The 16,663-nt window shown below is 42.1% G+C and overlaps 1 protein-coding gene and 1 non-coding gene across 3 annotated transcripts in view; both read right to left on the bottom strand.

The window, feature by feature from the left end:
* Positions 1–16,263, bottom strand: part of NPSR1 (neuropeptide S receptor 1) — a 149,937-nt gene extending 133,674 nt beyond the window's left edge. For both annotated transcript variants that reach the window (XM_027574563.1, XM_027574564.1), the window contains exon 1: positions 16,108–16,263. In XM_027574563.1, the coding sequence (XP_027430364.1) occupies positions 16,108–16,263 (156 nt within the window). The remainder of the gene's footprint in view (positions 1–16,107) is intronic.
* On the bottom strand, positions 1,670–1,742 carry TRNAE-CUC. Its single transcript has one exon. It is a non-coding gene; the product is annotated as a tRNA-Glu (tRNA).
* Positions 16,264–16,663: the final 400 nt, after the last annotated feature.

Here is a 16,663-nt window from a genome sequence, read left to right as displayed (position 1 = left end):
GCTACATTTTATTTTTATCTTTTTAAGAGAGAATGAGAGAGAGAGAGAGAGAGAGAGAGAGACCGTGTGAGCGGGGGTGGGAAGGGCAGAGGGAGAGAGAGAGAATCCTAAAGCTTGGAGCCCAATGCAGAGCTCTAGCTCATGCCCCTGAGATCATGACCTGAGCCAAAATCAAGAGTTGGACACTTAACCGGCTGAGCCACCCAGGCGCCCGTAAAACTTTTGCTACTTTTTTAAATCAAGATTTTTTTTCTGCTTATTGAGCTTTAGGAAATTTTTATATGTTCTGGATAAAAATTACCCATTAGATCTGTATATAATTTATAGATATTTTTTCCTAGTATGTGATTAGCCTTTTTCTCTCTTAATAGCATCTTTCAAATTATAGAAGTTCTTAATTTTAATAGAGTCCAATTTATCAAATTTTTCTTTCATGGATTGTATTTTCAGTGTTGTATGTAAGAAATCTTTGCCTAATCCAAGGTCACAAAGATTTTCTCCTAGATTTTCTTCTAGGTGTTTTATTTTAGGTTTTACACTTAGGTATATGATCCATTTGGGGTTAAATTTTATAGGGTATAAAGTTTGGGTAGGGGTTCACTTTTTACATGTAGCTATCTACTTGTTCCAGCACTATTTTTGCTTCTTTCATTGAATTTTACTTTTGTCAAAAATTAATTGACCATATATGTGTGGGCCTATTTCTTTTCCATTTCTGTACGTTTAGCGTTCCCTCAATACCTCACTGTAACTTTACAGTAAGTCTGTAAGTCACCTCCCTTTCTTCTTTTTCAGAATTATTATGGCTGTTCAATTTCCTTTGCCTTTTCATCGACATTGTGGGATCACCTTATCAATTTTAACCCCCATGTCATCTTCCTTCTCTGCCTCAGCCAACCCTCTCTGATTCCCCAAAACCTTCATGACCCGACATATGTACTTCCTTTCCACTCTCAGACAAGACAATCCTCACCTGAGCACCAACACCTCTCCTTCGGGCATCAGAACTGACTCTCCTTTCCCAGGGTCCCCTCCCTGAAACCCATCCGGGACCCTGCAGCCTGATTAAGCTCTCTAAAATCAGTTTTCACTGTTAACATTTTTGTTAATAAAACTTTAAAGATCTTCTTGCCTGTAAGAAAAAAATCCATATTGTTTAGTCTAATGATCCCCTTGGGTCTTTTTACCTAACTCTAGTTTTTTTAAGATTTTATTTATTTATTTGACAGAGAGAGAGAGAGAAATGGAGCGCGTGCATGAGTGGGGGAGGGGCAGAAGGAGAGGGAGAAGCAGGCTCCCCGCTGAGCACAGAGCCTGATGCTGGCTCCATCTCAGGACCCTGAGATCATGACCTGAGCCCAAACCAAGAGTCAGACACATAACCATCTGAGCAACCCAGGCACCCCTCTTCCCTTTTCTAAGTGACTATATGCTTTTCCCTTATAATTATTGACTAAATGTCTGGTTCCCCATTAGACAGAGCTGTCTGAAGGCAAGGTACCTGTTTCCTCCATCTCTGAACCCCCAGTGCCTAAAGTAATACTCGGTCAAGCCAATCTGTGATTCTCAAATTGATAGGGTAAAAGGGTATGTAAAATATGGGGAGGGAAAGAATATAGTTTATTTTTTTATTTTTTTAAAATTTATTTATTTATTTAAGTAATCTCTACCTCCAACGTGGGGCTTGAACTCATGACCCTGAGATCGAGAGTCACATGCTCTACCAACTGAGCCAGCCAGGGGCCCCAAGAATATAGTTTAAAAAAATTATATTCTGCATTACTACAATTATACTTTGACTTATTTTTAGACATCATATTTATATTTTAAACTTAAACTGAGTGAGAAATATTTATGTTTATCTATAGGTATTAAGAATTTAAAAGGCTGAAGTCACGTTAGTAATATTTGTTGAATTAAAGCATTAGTTTACTAGCCCATCAAGACAGTGATACATCCTTCCTGGTTTCCTAGTACCTAGTATAAGGTCTTCTCCTGAGAAAGCAGCTATAGTCTCACTGCTCACAAGACAGACACATTTTCTGCTTACAGTGTCCAGAGGCAGCAGACAGGAATTATGTGGCTGCTTGATTGAAATTCTGGTAGACAGGGCTGAATCATTCACCCCATTGCAGCAGGTCCTATTGTCCACAGATGGTGCCCTTTGCCCTCTGTACCTTGCAGAAGATCTCTATAGGTGAACTTCTATAATCAGGTGTCAGAACACATAAATGGAGACCAGGGATGTGAATGTTAACATTGTGCCTTTCCCAATACCTGCCTGATGTCTTGGGGTTCACAGGTGGATGGTTTCCAGGCCTTAGATGTGGAACCAGGGCTGACACCATGGAAAGGAGTATCATCAGACTTTGGACGTTGATTGCTTCAGGTCTAAAGATCTGTTTACACAGCCTCTCCTGCTATATGGCCTTGCTGTGGTGTTGGGAATTCCCCTAAATCACGGTACCTTTAAAATCCAATCCCAATGGCTTGCAGAATAAGGATTAAGATTCCATCCACTCTAATATGTTCACATTAATTTATTGAGACCTTAGGAATAAACTTGTGACACAGACTCTTTCTTGATATGCTCTTTCACTCCACAAAATATTTATTGACCATTTACCTACTCTGTGTCAGACACAATGCTATGGAAGTGGGATCTAGAGTTACCCTTCCGTGACTGAAGTCTAGTATGTGTGCATGTATGTGTGCATGCGTGTGTGTTCATGTGTATATGTCATGTAACATATTGGGGTCATGAACATATTTAGGCCAGGCTGAAGAACTTAGGTTTCATCCTGTAGAAGGTGAAAATCAGGCCAAGCTTTAAAGCGATACACTATGTTCCCCACACTGGGGATGTTCAGTGAAGCTACATTTCCCCTGCCCATCACCTAATAAATTCTTGCCAATGGAATCGAGTTGAAGTCATATACCAGTTCAGGCCGAAGCAGGTAAGATAAGGCCAAAGCCTTCTTCCTTGGAAATAATTTTGTTCTAGAAGGCAGAGTTACAAGTTGACCTGCTTGCAACTGGGATAATTGAGAGAAATAACTTTTGATATGCTAAACCACCAATATTCAGGGTTTAGATATCTTTTATTTTTTATTGTTATGTTAATCACCATACATTACATCATTGGTTCTTGATGTAGTGTCCCATGATTCATTGTTTGTGCATAACACCCAGTGCTCCATGCAGGATGTGCCCTCTTTAATACTCATCAACAGGCTAACCCATCCCCCCATCCTCCTCCCCTCTAGAACCCTCAGTTTGTTTTTCAGAGTCCATCGTCTCTCCTGGTTCGTCTCCCCCTCCAATTTACTCCCCTTCATTCTTCCCCTCCTGCTATCTTCTTCTTTTTCTTTTTTCTTAACATATGTTGCATTATTTGTTTCAGAAGTACAGATCTGTGATTCAACAGTCTTGCACAATTCACAGTGCTCACCATAGCACATCCCCTCCCAATGTCTATCACCCAGCCACCCCATCCCTCCCACACCCCCACCACTCCAGCAACACTCAGTTTCTTTCCTGAGTTTAAGAATTCCTCATATTCCATCATATGATACATGTCTTTCTCTGATTGACTTATTTCACTCAGCATAACACCCTCCAGTTCCATCCACGTTGTTGCAAATGGCAAGATCTCATTCCTTTTGATGGCTGCATAATATTCCATTGTGTATATATACCACTTCTCCTTTATCCATTCATCTGTCGATGGACATCTTGGCTCTTTCCACAGTTTGGCTATTGTGGACATTGCTGCTATAAACATTGGGGTGCACATACCCCTTCGGATCCCTACATTTGTATCTTTGGGGTAAATACACAGTAGTGCAATTGCTGGATCCTATGGTAGCGCTATTTTCAACAGTTTGAGGAACCTCCACACTGTTTTCCAGAGTGGTTGCACCAGCTTGCATTCTCACCAACAGTGTAGAAGGATTCCCCTTTCTCCGCATCCCCGCCAACATCTGTCATTTCCTGACTTGTTAATTTTAGCCATTCTGACTGGTGTGAGGTGGTATCTCACTGAGGTTTGATTTGGATTTCCCTGATGCCGAGCGATGTTGAGCACTTTTTCATGTGTCTGTTGGCCATCTGGATGTCTTCTTTGAAAAATGTCTGTTCATGTCTTCTGCCCATTTCTCGATTGGATTATTTGTTCTTTGGGTGTTGAGTTTGATAAGTTCTTTATAGATTTTGGATAGTAGCCCTTTATCTGATATGTCATTTGCAAATATTTTCTCCCATTCTGTCAGTTGTCTTTTGGTTTTGTGGACTGTTTCTTTTGCTGTGCAAAAGCTTTTTATCTTTTTTTTTTTAATTTTTTTATTGTTATGTTAATCACCATATATTACATCATTAGTTTTTGGTGCAGTGTTCCATGATTCATTGTTTGTTCATAACACCCAGTGCTCCATGCAGAACGTGCCCTCCTTAATACCCATCACCAGGCTAACCCATCCCCCCACCCCCCTCCCCTCCAGAACCCTCAGTTTGTTTTTCAGAGTCCATCATCTCTCATGGTTCGTCTCCCCCTCTGACATACTCCCCTTTTCTTCCTCTCCTGTTATCTTCTTCTTTTTCTTTTTTCTTAAAATATGTTGCGTTATTTGTTTCAGAAGTACAGATCTGTGATTCAACAGTCTTGCACAATTCACAGCGCTCACCGTAGCACATACCCTCCCCAATGTCTATCACCCAGCCAGCCCATCCCTCCCACCCCCAACCACTCCAGTAACACTCAGTTTCTTTCCTGAGATTAAGAATTCCTCATATCAGTGAGGTCATGTGATACATGTCTTTCTCTGATTGACTTATTTCACTCAGCATAACACCCTCCAGTTCCATCCACGTCGTTGCAAATGGCAAGATCTCATTCCTTTTGATGGCTGCATAATATTCCATTGTGTATATATACCACATCTTCTTTATCCATTCATCTGTCGATGGGCATCTTGGCTCTTTCCACAGTTTGGCTATGGTGGACATTGCTGCTATAAACATTGGGGTACACGTACCCCTTCGGGTCCCTACATTTGTATCTTTGGGGTAAATACCCAGTAGTGCAATTGCTGGGTCGAACGGTAGCTCTAATTTCAACTGTTTGAGGAACCTCCATACTGTTTTCCAGAGTGGTTGCACCAGCTTGCATTCCCACCAACAGTGTAGGAGGGTTCCCCTTTCTCCACATCCCCGCCAACATCTGTTGTTCCCTGACTTGTTAATTTTAGCCATTCTGACGGGTGTGAGGTGGTATCTCATTGAGGTTTTGATTTGGATTTCCCTGATGCCAAGCGATGTTGAGCACTTTTTCATGTGCCTGTTGGCCATTTGGATGTCTTCTTTGGAGAAATGTCTGTTCATGTCTTCTGCCCATTTCTTGATTGGATTATTTGTTCTTTGGGTGTTGAGTTTGATAAGTTCTTTATAGATTTTGGATACTAGCCCTTTATCTGATATGTCATTTGCAAATATTTTCTCCCATTCTGTTGGTTGTCTTTTGGTTTTGTGGACTGTTTCTTTTGCTGTGCAGAAGCTTTTTATCTTGATGAAATCCCAATAGTTCATTTTTGCCCTGGCTTCCCGTGCCTTTGGCGATGTTTCTAGGAAGAAGTTGCTGCAGCTAAGGTCGAAAAGGTTGCTACCTGTGTTCTCCTTTAGGATTTGGATGGACTCCTGTCTCACGTTTAGGTCTTTCAACCATTTGGAGTCTATTTTTGTGTGTGGTGTAAGGAAATGGTCCAGTTTCATTCTTCTGCATGTGGCTGTCCAATTTTCCCAACACCATTTGTTGAAGAGACTGTCTTTTTGCCATTGGACATTCTTTCCTGCTTTGTCAAAAATAAGTTGACCATAGAGTTGAGGGTCCATTTCTGGGCTCTCGATTCTGTTCCATTGATCTATGTGTCTGTTTTTGTGCCAGTACCATACTGTCTTGATGATGACAGATTTGTAATAGAGCTGGAAGTCCGGAATTGTGATGCCGCCAGCTTTGCTTTTCTTTTTCAGTATTCCTCTGGCTATTCTGGGTCTCTTCTGGTTCCATACAAATTTTAGGATTATTTGTTCCATTTCTTTGAAAAAAGTGGATGGTATTTTGATGGGGATTGCATTGAATGTGTAGATTGCTCTAGGTAACATTGACATCTTCACAATGTTGATTCTCCCAATCCATGAGCATGGAACGTTTTTCCATTTCTTTGTGTCTTCTTCAATTTCTTTCATGAGTATTTTATAGTTTTCTGAGTACAGATCCTTTGCCTCTTTGGTTAGATTTATTCCTAGGTATCTAATGGTTTTGGGTGCAATTGTAAATGGGATCGACCCCTTGATTTGTCTCTCTTCTGTCTTGTTGGTGTATAGGAATGCCACTGATTTCTGTGCATTGATTTTATATCCTGCCACTTGACTGAATTCCTATATGAGTTCTAGCAGTTTGGGGGTGGAGTCTTTTGGGTGTTCCACATACAGTATCATATCATCTGCAAAGAGTGAGAGTTTGACTTCCTCTTTGCCGATTTGGATGCCTTTGAGTTCTTTTTGTTGTCTGATTGCTGTGGCTAGGACTTCTAATACTATGTTGAATAGCAGTGGTGAGAGTGGACATCCCTGCCGCGTTCCTGACCTTAGGGGGAAAGCTCTCAGCTTTTCCCCATTGAGAATGATATTCGCTGTAGATTTTTCATAGATGGCTTTTATGATATTGAGGCATGTACCCTCTATCCCTATACTCTGAAGAGTTTTGATCAAGAAAGGATGCTGTACTTTGTCAAATGCTTTTTTTGCATCTATTGAGAGGATCATATGATTCTTGTTCTTTCTTTTGTTAATGTATTGTATCACGTTGATTGATTTGCGGATGTTGAACCAGCCTTGCAGCCCAGGGATAAATCCCACTTGGTCATGGTGAATAATCCTTTTAATGTACTGTTGGATCCTATTGGCTAGTATTTTGGTGAGAATTTTTGCATCCATGTTCATCAAGGATATTGGTCTGTAATTCTCCTTTTTGATGGGGTCGTTGTCTGGTTTGGGGATCAAGGTAATGCTGGCCTCATAAAATGAATTTGGAAGTTTTCCTTCCGTTTCTATTTTTTGGAACAGTTTCAGGAGAATAGGTATTAATTCTTCTTTAAATGTCTGATAGAATTCCCCTGGGAAGCCATCTGGCCCTGGGCTTTTGTTTGTTGGGAGATTTTGGATGACTGCTTCCATTTCCTTAGTGGTTATAGGTCTGTTCAGGTTTTCTATTTCTTCCTGGTTCAATTTTGGTAGTTGATACATCTCTAGGAATGCACCCATTTCTTCCAGGTTATCTAATTTGCTGGCATAGAGTTGCTCATAATATGTTCTTAGAATTGTTTGTATTTCTTTGGTGTTGGTTGTGATCTCTCCTCTTTCCTTCATGATTTTGTTGATTTGGGTCATTTCTCTTTTCTTTTGGATAAGTCTGGCCAGGGGTTTATCAATCTTGTTAATTCTTTCAAAGAACCAACTCCTAGTTTCGTTGATCTGTTCTACTGTTCTTTTGGTTTCTAGTTCATTGATTTCTGCTCTGATCTTTATTATTTCTCTTCTCCGGCTGGGTTTAGGCTTTATTTGCTGTTCTTTCTCCAGCTCCTTTAGGTGTAGGGTTAGGTAGTGTATTTGAGACCTTTCTTGTTTCTTGAGAAAGGCTTGTATTGCTATATACTTTCCTCTCGGGACTGCCTTTGCTGTATCCCAAAGATTTTGAACAGTTGTGTTTTCATTTTCATTGGTTTCCATGAATTTTTTAAATTCTTCTTTAATTTCCTGGTTGACCCATTCATTCTTTAGTAGGATGCTCTTTAGCCTCCATGTACTTGAGTTCTTTCCGACTTTCCTCTTGTGATTGAGTTCTAGTTTCAAAGCATTGTGGTCTGAAAATATGCAGGGAATAATCCCAATCTTTTGGTACCAGTTGAGACCTGATTTGTGACCTAGGATGTGATCAATTCTACAGTATGTTCCATGGGCACTAGAGAAGAATGTGTATTCTGTTGCTTTGGGATGGAATGTTCTGACTATGTCTGTGAAGTCCATTTGGTCCAGTGTGTCATTTAAAGTCTTTATTTCCTTGTTGATCTTTTGCTTAGATGATCTGTCCATTTCAGTCAGGGGGGTGTTAAAGTCCCGCACTATTATTGTATTGTTGTCAATGTGTTTCTTTGCTTTTGTTATGAATTGCCTTATATAATTGGCTGCTCCCATGTTAGGGGCATAGATATTTACAATTGTTAGATCTTCTTGTTCGATAGACCCTTTGGTAGGATATAGTGTCCTTCCTCATCTCTTATTACAGTCTTTGTTTTAAAATCTAATTTGTCTGATATAAGGATTGCCACCCCAGCTTTCTTTTGGTGTCCATTAGCATGGTAAATGCTTTTCCACCCCCTCACTTTCAATCTGGGGGTGACTTTGGGTCTAAAATGAGTCCCTTGCAGACAGAATATCGATGGGTCTTGTTTTTTAATCCAATCTGATAGCCTGTGACTTTTGATTGGGGCATTTAGCCCATTTACATTCAGGGTAACTATTGAAAGGTATGAATTTAGTGCCATTGTATTGCCTGTAAGGTGACGGTTACTGTATATTGTCCGTGTTCCTTTCTGATCTATGCTGCTTTTAGGCTCTCTCTTTGCTTAGAGGACCCCTTTCAATATTTCTTGTAGGGCTGGTTTTGTGTTTGCAAATTCCTTTAGTTTTTGTTTGTCCTGGAAGCTTTTTATCTCTCCTTCAATTTTCAATGAGAGCCTAGCTGGATATAGTATTCTTGGCTGCATATTTTTCTCGTTTAGTGCTCTGAAGATATCATGCCAGTCCTTTCTGGCCTGTCAGGTCTCTGTGGATAGGTCTGTTGCCAATCTAATATTTCTACCATTGTAGGTTACATATCTCTTCTCCCGAGCTGCTTTCAGGATTTTCTCTTTGTCTCTGAGACTTGTAAGTTTTACTATTAGATGTCGGGGTGTTGACCTATTTTTATTGATTTTGAGAGGGGTTCTCTGTGCCTCCTGGATTTTGATGCCTGTTTCCTTCCTCACATTAAGGAAGTTCTCTGCTATTATGTGCTCCAATATACCTTCTGCCCCTCTCTCTCTTTCTTCTTCTTCTGGGATCCCAATTATTCTAATGTTGTTTCATCTTATGGTATCGCTTAATCTCGAATTCTGCCCTCGTGATCCTGTAGTTGTTTCTCTCTCTTTTTCTCAGCCTCTTTATTTTCCATCATTTGGTCTTCTATATCGCTGATTCTCTCTTCTGCCTCATTTATCCCAGCAGTTAAGTGCCCCCATTTTTTGTTGCACCTCAGGGTTTAGTTTTTACTGTTGCAGAACCTACCTTATCCTGCCTAAAATCAGCCGTAGAATCTTATTTCTTTTTTCTTCTTTCTCTGTTTCTATTTTATTAGGAAATTCACACCTTTAACTTTTCTCTGATTTCCTGTTCACATCTGGTTAAAAAATAAGAATGCTATTTTAGAGCCTGCTAGAGCTGATGGTAGGTCAAATGAAATCATGTGACAGTGTTATGGTGTTGACAGTAAAGGGCTGACAAGTGTAAGGGACCCATCATTTTTAGGCGGTCAGCAATATTGCCTGTTAGGAGAAAAAAAAGAAAAAAAAAAGAAAAAAAAAGAAAAAAAGAAAAGAACCCTGATGATTACTTCTTAATGATTTCATCATGAGTGTGCGTGGTTTTGCCATCTTGTGGCCCAGAAGATCTCTTTGCCACAGTAGAAGCCCATCCTTTCTTCCGCTGGATAGGGCATAATTTCCCATCTCTGTAAATAGCCCTTCTTGTAGTGGTCCATTAAGCTTGCATAGATAAAAATTAGACATTATATCAAGATGATAAAGTAAGAAATGGAATCTTCTCTTACTCTACATTTTTCATGGTCTAATTGAAAGAAGAGCAACAGCTCAATTCACCACCACTGGGTGAGGACTTAATGTATATTAGAACTGTCCCAAAGAGCTTCAACGGCAGTGATATCCTTCAGAATATTCAGAAGTATAGATAATGGTGGCTCCTCAACTTTCAGGAAGTAGCTTTAGTAAAGAGTGAAACAATTAGTTCCTGGGGATCCAACATCTAACAATTATTGAACACTTTAGGCCCTTCACCATTCTTAAAAGCTTCACAAGAATTCCATTACTTAACTTGTCACAAGAACCCTCCGGAGGACATTTAATTATTAGTGTCATTTGTTGGATATGGAAGCCATGGCAGGTAGAAGGGAACTGCTCAAAGTCGCACAGTTAGATAGCGGTGGCACTGGGACCTGACCCCAGCACTCTGGTTATAGAGGCCATGCCTCACTAAATGATGGGGAAGTTTCGAGAGCCTGAGTTTACCTGTGGATGACTAAGCTACTTCTGCCATCAGGTGGGCTGAGCGGTCCAGAGAAAAGCTAAGTTCAGTTATAGAACAATGATATGACATTTCTTGACACTTGAGTACATGGCTCCACACATTCTTACCCACTGTATCAACAGGAAGTTATTTCAAGGAGGACAGGGTGACATTTTGAAGCATAAATGGATGTGGGCCTTCCTACTCCTTTGATAAATCCTTCCCAGCTCAGGCAGCCGGAGAGCTCTGCCGCATCTGCCCTCAGGATATAATCTTTAGCAATGTAGGCAGAGAGAAACAAGTGAGTGTCAGGCTTTCAAAAATAAATAAATAAATAAAAGCCTCACGGAGGGTATCTTAACTACCTCGAAAAGAAATGGCTTTTTTTTTTTTTTTCCTGGCAAGAGGAGTGTCTTTTTGAGCATTCAGAGCAGAAAGCTTGGAATAAGAAATTTGGAAGAATACAGTGCAGCCAGTTTCCCCTTGATAAAGAAAGGTTGAGGGAGCCGGCAGATAGAATGGTTCAACAGTGATACAGAATGTGAAGAAGCGTAGACACGGATGAGAGGATATCGTATTTCCCCTTCCAAAGGCTTGCACCAAAAAAAGGAAGAGATAACATCCACTGAGTTTGAGAGCACAGTACTAAAAGGGGGCTGAAGTCCACTTACTGCATAGGAGCGAGGGAATGGCAGGTTCCCCATCTATCATGAGGCGGGAGCGGTACAGATATGGTCGCCATGTGGGTAGAGAGAGCACTAGAGACAACGCCGCTGTTTCCCACAGCCCAGAGCTGGGAGGGAGGCAGGTGAACTTTTCATTCCTAGTAAGGACAAACAAATTTGGCTGCGATTGAGAGGGAAAGAGGGAGATGTGAACACCCGTGTGCCTGAAAGAAATGTGACAAAAGTACTCTGCCTCAGGAAACAGTGTGGTCCTGACCTGGGCCAGACAGGGATCCACACAAGGGTCTGGAACAGGGAAAACCGCTTCTGAAAGCCAGACAGCACTTTTCAAGCTGACACCAACTTGCCCAGGTCTCTCCCCAGGTTGGACCCCCTCCCTTACCCCCATCACACACATGTGAACGCACTATAGAGGCACCATCCCTAGAGCTTAGACACCTTCCTTGAGTCAGAAAATGGGAAAACCCTTCATAGGCTGAAAAACTGTAATTCTGAGTTCACTCGGAATTAACTAAGATTATGTTTCCTGCCCTGAGATGTACTAGTACTGCAAAGAGAAATTTAGTTGAGCAAGTTTTCCTTTCTCACAAACTACAGTGCATAGCTTGGGAATTGTCTGACGCCCCCGTAGAGCCAACCAGTAATATCTGTGCCTTTCTCAATGACACAAAGTCAAACTGGCCATGATAGAGCTTACCCAGTAAGGGAATGGAAAGTGGAGTGCTCGGTCAGCACAGCACAAACAGGTAGTAAATAGCAGACCTTTAATAACTATTTAACTGAGCAAAACTAGTAGTCATTTCCTTATAAACAGCCACATATTCAACCATATGAATGTACTGAAAATGAACATACCGAGCGAAACTATGTAGAAGACATAAACAAATGCATGATGTGAATGCCAGGCCCTTGTTGTAATCTGCAGGAGATAACATGGGGAGGTCAGGGACCTCAGGAAGTAGATCAAGTTCTTAGAAATGAGTTGTGAACCAAAATATACTGAAAACAAGCAAGTCTACATAAGCTTTCTCAATTGAGCTCCTGCTAAAGCTCCCTGTGAAATAAGCGGGACAGGAATCCAACTAGAATTTGCTTTTGTTATATTAAAGGAGGAAAGATGTGTTAAGAAAATTAATAGCAAGAGAGTAGGTAGGAGGCTACACTAACAAAGGCAAAAAAAACCAAACTGTGTCCAATCACCCTCAAGCCCTTAGAAGCAACCATTTACATATCAACAATAGTTAGACTAATCACCTATCGTTTGTAGCTTCCCACTGAAGAAGATTCAATAAAAGATCGTCATTAGGTAATATTTAGCAGTCTTGGTTCAAGTTTCTTCCTTCACCTGAGAGTAATAAAAATGAGTTCATTTGCATTATTTTATAATTTCACCAGTTTACTAATTCAGACAAGGTTCTCTCCCAGTTACTTTGAATTAATTTTCTCATCATTAAAAATTAGAGATACGGGAAACATTGCTAGCACATTCACAGGCAAAACGAAAGGCTAAAATGAAGAGTTTCGTCTTTGTCTTCCACTCGGACAGGTTCATATTCACGTCCTCCATTCACTTTCTGATTAGCAAAGTCCTATCCTCCTTGGGAATTTCTGGTAGAATTTGGTACTGGAATTTGGTACTGGAATTGAGGTGAACTGGATGGGAACTTGAAATTGGAAACTATGAAGGAAACCAGGGCTTGAGCTGGGAATCTTGAACCCAGGACCGCACAGGGTTGGTCACATGAAGCCCATGATAGAAGAAGGGGGTGGTAAACTCTCCGCTGACCTTCCTGCCTATATCCCAGGGCATGCTTAGATAACAGATCAGGTTAGAGCAGTGGAAGTGGGGGCAAGAATTTGGGGGCGGAAATGGGAGGAGGGAAAGACACTAAGCCTGTGGAAGAGAAAGCTAACCAGATCCAGACAGGGGTGTCTTATTTCCTGCCAAGAGAGCTTTGGGGTTCAGACAAGAACTCAAGTGCTAGGCAGGAAAGACAGAAGCCCAAGCATGCAGACCGAACAAGACCTCTGAGACTAGTAAGGCTACAACATGGTTGGGTACGGTTTCCCAGGGCTAAATCGGATACTAGGTACTAGTCTATGGCACCACAACTAATTCTATACCCCACCCACTGGAATCCATAACTTACTTTGGTCACGTTGTCTTGGAAATGGGATAAGGATGATTTGAATGTTCATGCAGAGAAGGACCTTGCTTGGCGAGTACAGTGGGTAGAGAGACAAAGCAGGGCAGGGGCTGCCCTGTGGAGTCATGGTTAACAAGACCCCCACCTCCATCACTGAGAAAGCAAGCTTTCTGACAAAATACTGGCAGTTGACAGAGACAGAACACCACACTTCATTAATGTAGTAAATGTTTATTGAGTATGCCTAGCATGGTGCTGGCTTCTGGAGAGAATACGAAACAAAAATCATTCAAGGGGCTTAATGGCTATTATACATCTTCTGGACACATATTGAAATAGCAGTTGAAGACAGGTGGATTAAGTGGCAAGAAGGCAGGTACACTCAAAGGAGAGATGAGTCAAGGGTGGGGGGTCTTCATGGAAGAAGCAATTCAAGAGGAGACTTCAGAGTGGGTGGAATTTAGATCAATGCAGATGAAGGCGGAAGGCAATTCCAGATGGAAAAACGCACCACAGTGTGTGAGAATGAAATGCGATACGTCACAGAAGTCATTTAGAACGATTCCTGGCACCAAGAAAGCCTACAGCAAATGAGATGTTAGGCTATTGTTGTTGCTATTAATTCTGCTACTTTTACTGTTGACACGATTTTTATTTTTATGATATTTTTACTGCTTTTGGTAAAGAACAGGGATTAAAAGGACACATTTGGGAGATAGTAAAGAGCAGTTCAGACTTTCTTCTTGAGAAGTATGTGCAATAAAAGTCTCACAGTGAACAAGGGTTTGCATCAGAATTGTTTCTGGATCCACAGTGTAACAGAAGTGCCCTGTTCCAAGAGGACCATGGGAAAAAGTTACCCTGAAACACTGAAGCTCGGTGCCCGCAAACACCACAGACGGCCTTGTAACTACACATCACTGTGCTTTAGTCAATGATTGCGTGGGTCAAAAAATGAAATGGAACATCCTAAGCTCCTGGACAAACAGTCCCTCTCTTTTATCTCCTTTTCTTGTCCAGTGGTCTAGTTGTTTGAGGGCAAACATGAGTAGGCATGAGACAGAAAATGATGTGATTCTCTTTAGTACCTAGAGAGGATGTTGCTAGGACAGAATGAAACACTAGTAGAGAACAAGCAGGGGTTTGTCTGAACATTCAAAATACCCCTTAGGAGCTGTATTCAAAAAAGGGCAAAAGAGATTTCAGTGGAGAGTGATTATCGCTTGCGTCTCAGAACGACTGCCTTATTGCCGATTAGTATCCCTTTTGCAATGGCCATTCTCTCTTCGTTCCGTTTGCTGCCAGGTTTTATAACTATCAAAGAGGCTGCAGAGGCAGTGTCCCTGAGAAAGAGTGGTGTGTTCCCTGGGTACACAAAGCCTGCTTCTCCAACACAGACTCTCTAGATCCGCAAGCTGATTCCATAGAGAGGATGTACCCAGTCAAAGGTAAATGGCAACCAACTCCAATTTCAGTGTCTATTTTCTGTCATGGAGCTGGGCAGCGGGGCTGTGCGTGTGCATGCATCAGGAGGTGGTTCTGAGGGACTGGGTCCCGTGGAGCCAGCCTAAGTGACTTGTTCAGCCTCTGCTTTGCTGTTTTGTCTCTTGGCTTTTGAGGAAGGCTAGGCTGCCTCCCAGGATTGCTCCCTGCTGAAAGTTTTATTCTGAGTGTTTGCAAAGAAGCAAAGCTCTAGTAAAGAGGTAGATGTTACAGTAATTCTACTTTGTGGAGTAAAAACCAAATCATTTCAAGAACACCCAGAGGATTAAACAAACAAACAAACAAACAAACAAAAACAGCTTGAATTTTTCTTGAAGTCTTTTCCTTGCTGGTATAAAAGACCAGTCTGAGGGGCGCCTGGGTGGCTCAGTCATTAAGCATCTGCCTTCGGCTCAGGTCATGATCCCAGGGTCCTGGGATCGAGCCCCGCATCGGGCTCCATGGGAAGCCTGCTTCTCCCTCTCACACTCCCTCTGCTTGTGTTCCCTCTCTCGCTGTGTCTCTGTCAAATAAATAAATAAAATCTTTAAAAAAAAAAAAAAAGACCAGTCTGAGACCTGGGAATTATTGCCACGACTTAACGCACCTCCAGGCAGCGTGTGAAATATCCTGACATGCCTGCATTCTGATGCAAGAGGCAGAGAACTTGTTTTCCAGATGCCTGGTTTGTTTCTGACTACAGTCTTGTAGAAGAGGGAACAGTATTAGCCTAATGAGGATCGTTTCCTCAGGGTGACCCCTGGATGTTTTGAAGGTGAAATTCACCAAAGTCTGATTTACTCATTTGTTCTAGGAAGCAACTTGTTGCAAACTGTGGCACCACAAACAACAAAGAATCTATTGCTCACTGACGTTCAAAGCACAGGATCAAAAAAAAAAGTGTGGTCTTTCCTTCCTTACTGCTATGTTTCTCCTTGCACCAGGCACTGTCCTGGGGGATGTGGGCTCTCCACACTTATGATGTTCCTTGCAAAAAACTGACAGCAATAACCCCTACAGGAAACAGACAACATTTCAAGCACTATTATAGAATTAATTAGAAGTGTTTTTACCTAAGGAAAGGGGGGGAAACAAACAAACAAACAAAATCATCCATTCTGCAGCCTCTTGGTTAAATGCTACTCAAGATTCACACGTTTTCAGCAGCAGCAGAAGAAAAAGACCAGTATTCATAAGAAACTACAGTATAGGTCCTTGCACAGTATGAAAAACTCCTTGATTTAGCTCATCAGGTTTTTTTTTTTTCTGTTATTCTTTTAGTTAAAGAAAACAAACTATACCCATTCACGGTATTGGCAATGATAGTTTAGCTGGGTCTCTTAAATTCCACTTGTCTCATTATTTAAAATCCTTTTCAGAGTGGAAAGCAGGAAACGTACCTTAAAGGAGTAGTAGGAGGAGCCCCACTCCTCCCCTTCCACCACTTCCGTGAAAGTCACCGTTTCCGTGCAGAGGACTGGGGAAGCATCCAGGGTCTGTGTGGTCCCGCTGGAAGCGTCGGAGTCCGGGCCGCGCTCTGTGAGGTTGGCTGGCATGGCTCAGGTGGACTCGAGCCTGGCTGTCCCGGCGCCGGCGGCCCAGGAAGAGTCCAGCTCCCCTCTGAGCGCTGCAGCTCTGCACCTGCTCTGCCTCCCAAGGCTTCTGCCTGGAGCTCGGCTCAGCAGAGGCACGGAGCCCTCCCGGAGCCCACCTCCCTGAAGAGCTCTGCCTGATGCCTGCGAGGATCCATGTGCTGCTCTCCTCTCCTCAGCAGTTATGATCTAGGAGCCGGCACAGCCTCTTCACCCCACAGTCCCGCCCAGGCCCGGGGCCTCAACATAGAGCCCACCCCCCACCCCCCCCCCCTGCCGCCGCACGCCAAAAGCGATCCATATGGCTCCAGAGACAGGACTTCCTGCCCAGCTAGGCTTTCCCTAACTTCCAGAATGGACCCCC

This window comes from Zalophus californianus, chromosome 12, assembly GCF_009762305.2.
Source record: "Zalophus californianus isolate mZalCal1 chromosome 12, mZalCal1.pri.v2, whole genome shotgun sequence".
NCBI classification, from domain to species: Eukaryota; Metazoa; Chordata; class Mammalia; order Carnivora; family Otariidae; genus Zalophus; species Zalophus californianus.
This window is presented reverse-complemented; position numbering and strand designations above follow the sequence as displayed.